The 10,302-nt window shown below is 46.4% G+C and overlaps 1 protein-coding gene across 1 annotated transcript; it reads left to right on the forward strand.

Annotated features, from left to right (window-relative positions):
• Window positions 1-4,382: 4,382 nt before the first annotated feature.
• Window positions 4,383-5,354, forward strand: LOC137533451 (olfactory receptor 1E16-like). The gene has a single exon (XM_068254838.1). It carries the CDS (start codon window positions 4,383-4,385, stop codon window positions 5,352-5,354), a length of 972 nt encoding a protein of 323 aa, XP_068110939.1.
• Window positions 5,355-10,302: the final 4,948 nt, after the last annotated feature.

Consider the following 10,302-nt stretch of genomic DNA (forward strand, 5'->3'; position numbering starts at 1 on the left):
ACCCGAACAGTGGCGAACACTGTTCGCCCAACACTAATCAGGACTGGCCACGCGTAGCTTTTTCCGCATTCCCGACTGCAATTAGCACTATTGCGGGCCGCAACGCGTACAAAAATATACGTGTTGCCGCATATGTATGCGTTCGTAATGCGGCAACGCGTATTTTTGTACGCAATGCGGCCCGCAATAGCGCTAATTACAGTCGGGAATGCGGAAAAAGCTACGCGTGGCCAGTCCTGATGGGCCTGTCGGCAAAAACGAAACTAGCTGGCAGCGGGGGACCAGAGGATTAGTGAGTGGCTGCGAGGGCACAGGACTAGTGTTGGGCGAACAGTGTTCGCCACTGTTCGGGTTCTGCAGAACATCACCCTGTTCGGGTGATGTTCGAGTTCGGCCGAACATCTGATGGTGTTCGGCCAAACTGTTCGGCCATATGGCCGAACTAAGAGCGCATGGCCGAACGTTCCCCGAACGTTCGGCTAGCGCTGTGATTGGCCGAACGGGTCACGTGTAGTGTTGGGCGAACATCTAGATGTTCGGGTTCGGGCCGAACATGGCCGCGATGTTCGGGTGTTCGAGCCGAACTCCGAACATAATGGAAGTCAATGGGGACCCGAACTTTCGTGCTTTGTAAAGCCTCCTTACATGCTACATACCCCAAATTTACAGGGTATGTGCACCTTGGGAGTGGGTACAAGAGGGAAAAAAATTAGCAAAAAGAGCTTATAGTTTTTGAGAAAATAGATTTTAAAGTTTCAAAGGGAAAACTGTCTTTTGAATGCGGGAAATGTCTGTTTTCTTTGCACAGGTAACATGCTTTTTGTCGGCATGCAGTCATAAATGTACTACAGATAAGAGGTTCCAGAAAAAGGGACCGGTAACGCTAACCCAGCACCAGCAGCAGCAAACGTTATGGAACAGGAGGAGGACGGCGCAGGAGGAGAAGGCCACGCTTTGAGACACAACAACCCAGGCTTTGCATGAGGACAAGAAGCGTGCGGATAGCAATTTGCATTTTGTCGCCATTCAGTCATAAATGTAATACAGATGAGAGGTTCAATAAACAATAAACAGTAATTGGTGTTGTCCAGAATGCGCACAATGCGTGGGTCGCGTTCAATGCAGTCCTAGGCCGAAGAGGTCATAGCCTAGGGTCACAAAAACCTGTTTATTTGGGCAATTTCAATGGTGGCGAGTCTGACGTACATAAATCGCAGCAATGGCCGTTAGCAACGCCTGCATCTCACGAAATGTCTCATGCAGGTAGAAGACATATTGTTAGACTTGAGCTCCAAAGATGGGTTCCCTACATCTCTGCAAACCAGAGTTACAGGGCTCCAAATTTGGTAAAATCCCCCATAGGCTTTCATTGGGCCTCCTATTTACAGTTCCAAAATCTCACATCTTTTCAAAGGGCAATTGCTCAGCAGTGGCAAATTTTCTAGCATTGTAGGGACCCTTAGGGGGAACATGACTGGTGAGTTTCGGGCCCCTAGGCCAAAGAGGTCATAGCCTAGGGTCACAAAAACCTGTTTATTTGGGCTATTTCAATGGTAGTTATGCTGACGTACATAAATCTCAGCCATGGCCGTTAGCAACGTCTGAATTTCACGAAATGTCTCATGCAGGTAGAAGACATATTGTTAGACTTGGATTCCAAAGATGGGGTCCCTACATCTCTGCAAACCAGAGTTACAGGGGTCCAAAATTGGTAAAATCCCCCATAGGCTTCCATTGCCTCCCTATTTCCCTTTCCAAAATCTCACATCTTTTCAAAGGGCAACTGCTCAGCAGTGACAAATTTTCTAGCATTGTAGGGACCCTTAGGGGGAACATGACTGGTGAGTTTCGGGCCCCTAGGCCAAAGAGGTCATAGCCTAGGGTCGCAAAAACCTGTTTATTTGGGCTATTTCAATGGTGGCGAGTCTGACGTACATAAATCGCAGCAATGGCCGTTAGCAACATCTGAATCTCACGAAATGTCTCATGCAGGTAGAAGACATATTGTTAGACTTGGATTCCAAAGATGGGGTCCCTACATCTCTGCAAACCAGAGTTACAGGGGTCCAAAATTGGTAAAATCCCCCGTAGGCTTCCATTGCCTCCCTATTTCACTTTCCAAAATCTCACATCTTTTCAAAGGGCAATTGCTCAGCAGTGGCAAATTTTCTAGCATGGTAGGAACCCTTAGGGGGAACATGACTGGTGAGTTTCGGGCCCCTAGGCTAAAGAGGTCATAGCCTAGGGTCACAAAAACCTGTTTATTTGGGCTATTTCAATGGTGGCGAGTCTGACGTACATAAATTGCAGCAATGGCCGTTAGCAACGTCTGAATCTCACGAAATGTCTCATGCAGGTAGAAGACATATTGTTAGACTTGGATTCCAAAGATGGGGTCCCTACATCTCTGCAAACCAGAGTTACAGGGGTCCAAAATTGGTAAAATCCCCCATAGGCTTCCATTGCCTCCCTTTTTCACCTTCCAAAATCTCACATCTTTTCAAAGGGCAATTGCTCAGCAGTGGCAAATTTTCTAGCATTGTAGGGACCCTTAGTGGGGAATATGACTGGTGAGTTTCGGGCCCCTAGGCCAAAGAGGTCATAGCCTAGGGTCACAAAAACCTGTTTATTTGGGCTATTTCAATGGTGGCGAGTCTGACGTACATAAATCGCAGCAATGGCCGTTAGCAACATCTGAATCTCACGAAATGTCTCACGCAGGTAGAAGACATATTGTTAGACTTGGATTCCAAAGATGGGGTCTCTACATCTCTGCAAACCAGAGTTACAGTGCTCCAAAATTGGTAAAATCCCCCATAGGCTTTCATTGGGCCTACTATTTACCGTTCCAAAATCTCACACCATTTCAAAGGGCAATGGCTCAGCAGTGGCAAAACTCACCAGTCATGATCCCCCTAAGGGTCCCTACAATGCTGGAAAATTTGCCACTGCTGAGCAATTGCCCTTTGAAAAGATGTGAGATTTTGGAACTGTAAATAGGAGGCCCAATGAAAGCCTATGGGGGATTTTACCAAATTTGGAGCCCTGTAACTCTGGTTTGCAGAGATGTAGGGAACCCATCTTTGGAGCCCAAGTCTAACAATATGTCTTCTACCTGCATGAGACATTTCGTGAGATTCAGATGTTGCTAACGGCCATTGCTGCGATTTATGTACGTCAGACTCGCCACCATTGAAATTGCCCAAATAAACAGGTTTTTGTGACCCTAGGCTATGACCTCTTCGGCCTAGGACTGCATTGAACGCGACCCACGCATTGTGCGCATTCTGGACAACACCAATTACTGTTTATTGTTTATTGAACCTCTCATCTGTATTACATTTATGACTGAATGGCGACAAAATGCAAATTGCTATCCGCACGCTTCTTGTCCTCATGCAAAGCCTGGGTTGTTGTGTCTCAAAGCGTGGCCTTCTCCTCCTGCGCCGTCCTCCTCCTGTTCCATCACGTGTGCTGCTGCTGGTGCTGGGTTAGCGTTACCGGTCCCTTTTCCTGGAACCTCTTATCTGTAGTACATTTATGACTGCATGTCGACAAAAAGCATGTTACCTGTGCAAAGAAAACAGACATTTCCCGCATTTAAAAGACAGTTTTCCCTTTGAAACTTTAAAATCGATTTTCTCAAAAACTATAAGCTCTTTTTGCTAATTTTTTTTCCTCTTGTACCCACTCCCAAGGTGCACATACCCTGTAAATTTGGGGTATGTAGCATGTAAGGAGGCTTTACAAAGCACGAAAGTTCGGGTCCCCATTGACTTCCATTATGTTCGGAGTTCGGCTCGAACACCCGAACATCGCGGCCATGTTCGGCCTGTTCGGCCCGAACCCGAAGATCTAGATGTTCGCCCAACACTACACAGGACTGCTGCAGGGGGCTGGTAGAAGCCTCAGGTGAGTAAAACTCTTTTTTTTCTGACTTAAGTGTCTCTTTAAGTAAACAAAAAAGGAATTTTTTTTCGTTTTTTAAAGAATAATGCAAAAACTATTTGATGGCTCTCAAAGGTACACATAACGTACTGATCATTCATTTATTATCCAGTTCTACAGTGAAATACAAAACAGTGAGTTGATATGAACTCGTTTGATTGCATTTGAAATATTGTCATGTGACAAATGTCCATGTGAGTGCAGGAAAAGGAACCAATGCATAAATAATAATAAAAAAAACCACTCATCAGTTTAGCCAAGAGACATTAGTTATTGGACATTGTAATTGTTGTCTCTTAAGGTTTATTCCTCTGATGATACCTGTGTGCTCAGCTTAATACCTGGAGAGTTTCTGGCTGTGGTTAAATATGACTCTTTCCAGCATTTATTTTACATGTCGGTCAGCTTACAATAAATAAGTCTGTAAGGACAGTATGTCTGAAAACCAAACCATCATAAACTGGAAGGACAACATGTCAGAAAACCAAACCATCGTAACTAAATTCATTCTTCTAGGCCTGACCCACAATCCAATCACCGTATACATTCTCTTTTCTTTTTTCCTACCCATTTATCTGATGACAATTCTCATAAATTTCATCATTATCACTTTGGTCATCACTAATTTTAATCTTCACAGTCCAATGTATTACTTTCTTGGAAATTTGGCTTTCTTGGACTTGTCCTACTCAACTGTCACCACACCAAGACTGCTCACAGATTTCCTATCACAACAACAACAGACAATAAACTTTGCATCTTGCATCACTCAAATCTTCTTTTTTGTTTTTCTTGGTAGCACAGAGCTGATCCTGTTGGCCGTGATGTCCTATGACCGGTATGTTGCAATTTGTTACCCATTACACTATGGTGAAATCATGTCAAGGCAACGCTGCCTCCAGTTCACCGGGTTGTTTTGGGTACTTGGGTTGTTGTATTCTTTACTGCACACCCTTTGTCTACTACGATTGTCCTTCTGCGGTCCGCACATAATTCCCAATTTCTTCTGTGACCTCCCTCACTTGTACCAATTATCTTGCACTGATACACACATAAACTTTCTGGTTGTTTTCATATCCGGAACAGTATTTGGATTGGTTTTCTTCTCTATGACATTTTTCCCTTATATTCATATTTTTAGAACAGTGTTTAAAATCAAGACCAAAAGTGGAAAGCACAAGGCTTTTTCAACCTGTATTCCTCACCTCGCTGTGGTCTGTATTTTCTATGGATCGATTATTTTCATATACCTTGTTCCTGCAACTAGTTCTTTTTTAACTTTCAATCAAATAGTGTCTGTGATCTACTCAGTAATAACTCCTTTGATGAACCCTCTCTTCTACAGCCTGCGCAACAAAGACCTAATAGCTGCTTTATGGAGAGTTTTGAAGTACCAAAAATATTAATCTCTGATTTAAAGAGAACCTGAAGTGAGAGGTATATGAAGGCTGCCATACTTATTTTCTTTTAAACAATATTAGTTGCCTGGCAGTCCCGCTGATCCTCTGCCTCTAATATTTTAGCCGTTGACCTTGAACATGCATGCAGCAGATCAGGTGTTGCTGGCATAAATGTGATAAGATTAGCTGCATGCTTTTTTTTCAGGTGTGATTTAGACACTACTGCAGTCAAAGAGATCAACAGGTCTGCCAGGCAACTGGAGTTGTTTACAAGGAAATAAATATAGCATCTTACAGGTTCCCATTATGATCACACGTCTGCCATACAGTGTGCGTATTTGTCATCCAGAGATGTTTATGAATAGCCTGCATTACAATGTATTTACTGTGTCATAAATTGTGAATATATATCAACACCATCAGAGGTTTCTTTGGTCGACTAATACTATGTTGATAGCTACAACTCTCCCCCCCCCCCCCCCCGGCAACCGCATACCACATACTAGATCGGACGCCATCCTTGGAGCTCAAGATTGTTGCCCAAACTGTATATTTTTCAAGCCTACTTACTAAAAATGCGAACACGGTAAATCCAGTGCTGGAGACTTGGGCGCAGCAGCGCAGGAGACTTGGGTGCAGCTGGCGCCACCATAGGCCGTAATAGGAACTACGGCTATCGCAGGCACAGGGAGTAACTTCAGCCAACAAGACGGAGCTGAAGTTGCTTTTAAAACAATAATTTGGCTTCCAGCAATTGCTGGAAGCCGAATTATTTCATTCCCCCACTATCCATGGCGGCCTGGAGAGGGAATAGTAATTAACACGGCCCGGACTTGTGTGGCAGCAGGATCAGCCATATACTGGCTGTGTCCTGCGCCCAAGTCTCCGGCGCCGTTCTCTCTCGTATGCCTAAAAATGTGCTGAAAAGTTACCCCTCATCTTACATGTGAATCAGTGGAGCAGAATGGATGGTATATAGCAGGTTTATTTGTAATCGTCAGCTCTGCTTATAAAGTGACACCATTCCAGTTGCTGCCTGCAGTCACCCAGTGCTCAGATGTGGCCACCACACAGGGTAAATAATCACAACACAGGCTTAATATTCCTTGCAACAGGGGGTTCCAAAACTTTTATTCCAAACACATTCATTCATCAAAACAGCAACTTACATTTGAGGGTCCATGCACACTGGACCCTCCTTGCATGAATTCACATATAAGGTATACTGTATGCACTGACAATTTGCCTAGTGCACCTTAACAAAAGAACCTTTCGCAGGTACTGGAGGTAATAGCCGTCTCTCCTTCCCGACCAGGTTTTAATGGTATGCCGTCATCAGGGGATTTAGGAGAGAGGGCAAAAAGGGCTAATATATAACAAATAATCATTTACCTGTAAGTGAATGCAATTCCACGGTAGTTTGCCGTGGCCATCATTGCTTTCGCATTGGGAAGCATAACGTGGCTCTGATTGGCTGGGCGGTGTCACGCGGCCCATTAGCCAGCTCTCGCATTGGCTGACACTCTAGCGCTATGTGATTGGTCACTAGTTGTCAGCTGATAGTATCTCAGAGGTTCAGCTGCATTTCTATCGGTCCAGGAATGTCGGCTGGTCGCGTGGGAGTGCACGGCTGCGTCGGCTCTGCGTGTCATATAATCCCCCATGCTGCTCTACTATAAGACTCATGGGAAATGTAGTTTTTAAAAGATGCGTAAGTGAATACCTTCCATCCATAAGCACTAAAATATACAATTTGATTATGGAAATACAGACTCTCAAGGATTAAAATATATATAAAAATACAAAAGGCAACTTACGTGACCATTTCTAAAGCAGTATTGACATCTAGTGGTCAATTACATTAAGACATCGAAAAATACAAATATACATGAATTAAATTAACTTAAGAGACAGTCCTATTATATCTCGTTAGAACTATAAAAATTATAAAGCTTATTAAATTGCACTAAAATGGTCCTCAGGAATTATCAATGAAACGTTTGAAAAGTTTATACTAAAACCATATTCAGAGGGGGAGGGGGGGGGTGTGGCCGGCCGGCAATGTGAGCACACATGTCTCACACAGCTCCCGCGTTGATCCGACAGAAATTGATCCGGTACGCTGATTTGAGCCCTTACTCTGGTCCCGACTAGCGGCGATTAAAGTGCTGACACCTTCAGTGTGCCCCTGGGGAAGAATTTCCGCTAATGGCGATGATGCTGAGGAATAGAGAGGAGAAGGCCTCCGCCGACCATCCGAAGAGGCAAGATGGCGCCGATCCTCCTCCAGCATAAGTGCAACACCCAGACTCTCAGCGCAGTGACATAGTTTCCCGGCTGGAGAAATTTGCACACAAGGACTCCAAGAGTGCTCCGGGGGACAAAGCTCCTGACAAACCAAACGCTGACTAGTCAGAGATGGAGGGTGCCCAAACGGAAACTGAGGGCTCGGTTGCGGATGAGTGGGAAACTGAGGCGGATTCAGGAGAACCTGCCGTAACCCCGAAGCCAAAAGCAGCCAGACCCGGTAAGCTGGGCGGGGGAGGAAGGAAAGCTATGGAACCCTCACCTAGTGAAATTCTGGCCGCTATGCAGGCCTGTAATGAAGCCATACTCTCTCTGACGCAGCAGACAGGGGAAATCAAAAAGGAGCTGGGGCTGCTACGACAGGACATTAGCAATATAAGGGAGAGAACCACAGCAATGGAAACCAGAATCAGTGATGTGGTGTAACGATCGGTGTCAGCACACAGAGAGAATCTGATTATTGATGATCTGCAGAACCATCAACAATACAGATGTATACTTGATTATGGATGATCTTCAGAATCACCAATAATACAAGTATGGCTAGCCTCTGGACACCTAATGAAGTATAAGATTTAAGTGTAACTGTAGGCTATCTCCCGTGAGGCTGGAGATACGGGCAGCTCGGCCAGGAACCACCTGAGGGGCAGGTGGCCCTGGGCTGTGCAGGGACTATCTCCTTGAGAGAGGAGATAGATATAATCTGGCAGCCAGTGATTCCCTGGTAAACTGGAAATCAGACTGTACTGCAGCCAGAGGACTCCAATGGGAAAGAGGCCACTGGCTGTGTTGCAGGAAGGACTCTCTGATGAGCAAGAGGTCCTTGCAGCTAACTGACACTTGGTGGAATAGTGTCACGGGTAGTACAGACAGACTGAACACTCGAGGGATGAGTGACAGCCAGAAGGGTCGGGCAGGCCAGGTCGGCAACACCCGAGCAAATGGTCATAACAGATATAAATCACAATCCTAGTCTGGGGTGTGAGGACCTTGGTCTAGACACCCAGGAACTAGTCTAAAGAATAACACAGTATCCTATGCTTGGGTGTGAGGTCCTTGGTCTCAACACCCTGGAACAGGTCTAGAGTATAACACAGTAATGACACAATAATCCTAAGATTGGGTGTGAGGTCCTTGGTCACAACACCCTGGAACTGGTCTAAAGTATAACACAGTAATGACACAGTAATCCTAAGCTTGGGTGTGAGGTCCTTGGTCACAACACCCTGGAACTGGTCTAAAGTATAACACAGTAATGACACAGTAATCCTAAGCTTGGGTGTGAGGTCCTTGGTCACAACACCGTGGAACTGGTCTAAAGTATAACACAGTAATGACACAGTAATCCTGTGAGAAAACGCGGAAGAGCCGCCGGCATGAGTCAGCGGCTGGTGGCTCTTTCCGCGCTCAGCGGCCACACACACGGGGAGGCAGCTGTCTCCTCCCAGCATGAGGCGGCTGTCCCCGTTGTGGAGCACGGAGAACTGACGCGGCGGTTAGCGCGCATGGCCCCGCCATGGAAGTTCCGCAGAGCGGGGCTGGTGTAGCTGGGACACGTAGTCCCTCTGGTTCAAGAGTGACGCGCGCGCGCGCACTGAGGCAGAGCAGATATGCCAGCCAGAAGGGAGTCAGCTGACCAGGTTGGTCAGCTGACCCTGGTTCCTCTCCTGATTGGTCCAGCACTTGGGGAGGTGCTGGAGAGGCCTCTGTGCATATGTGCTGCGGGCTGTTCACTTGCTCTTTGTCTGGCGTTGCGATCGCATGTGTGGAAGCACCCAGATCCGTGGTCGGATCCGTGGGTGTGCCGGGACCAGCTGGAGCTGTGGTCCTGCACTTGGCTGGATTCTTTTGGTGGCTGGAGTGCTGGTTTGATTGTGATTGTCTGTTGTGGCCTGTTTGCCTGCCTGACTGTCCTCTTGGGGCTTTGATCCTGTGCCTCGATGTTTCTGATGCTCTGTTGCCGAGCCCCGGCTCGTCCTTAGACTCTGTTTCTGCCTCCTGATCTTGTACCTCTATATTTCTGATACCCTGTTGCCGAATCCTGCCTGTACCTTGACTCCGCCTTTGCTTTACGATACTGTACCTTATCTGTCCGTGTGTGTACGACCTGGCTTGTCCGACCTCGAGAACCGACCTCACTGTTGGAGGCGGTTCCCCGTCCTGTCAGTGACACCTTCTCCAGAGTGTCACTTTCAGATCAGCCTTCCTACTGTCAGTCTGACTCCTCCCGTCTTGGAGAGCTCAGGTCTGCGGAAGGAATCTGTGCAGTACTCCTTTGCTGCACTGAGGCTTAGTCCTCGGTGTTACTGTTACACCAAACACTACACTCTACTCAGGTGAACAGAGATTAGTTAGTATATCGGATTATCGGTGATACTGCAGATCACATATAATCTGGTATACATCTGTATTCCCCGTGATACTGCAGATCACCGGTAATCGGATCCTCTCTGTGCTCACCGATCGTTACAGAACGCCAGACCAATAAACTGATGGACGCCCGAGCTGACCCTCTGACTGTGCTTGCCACTTCGGTGGATAATATCCATCAAGCACTGGGCCAGCACAAAGCCTTAATTGATGCCCTAAAAGGCTCTGTGCAAACCCTTCAGACGTCAGTTGATTCGGTGCGATCTCCTCCTAGTGA

The sequence above is a fragment of the Hyperolius riggenbachi genome, chromosome 9 (genome assembly GCF_040937935.1).
Source record: "Hyperolius riggenbachi isolate aHypRig1 chromosome 9, aHypRig1.pri, whole genome shotgun sequence".
Taxonomy (NCBI): domain Eukaryota; kingdom Metazoa; phylum Chordata; class Amphibia; order Anura; family Hyperoliidae; genus Hyperolius; species Hyperolius riggenbachi.

Excerpts from the sequence above, each read along its gene's own strand:
- LOC137533451 (XM_068254838.1), top strand. The coding sequence starts at position 4,383 with ATGTCTGAAAACCAAACCATCATAAACTGGAAGGACAACATGTCAGAA.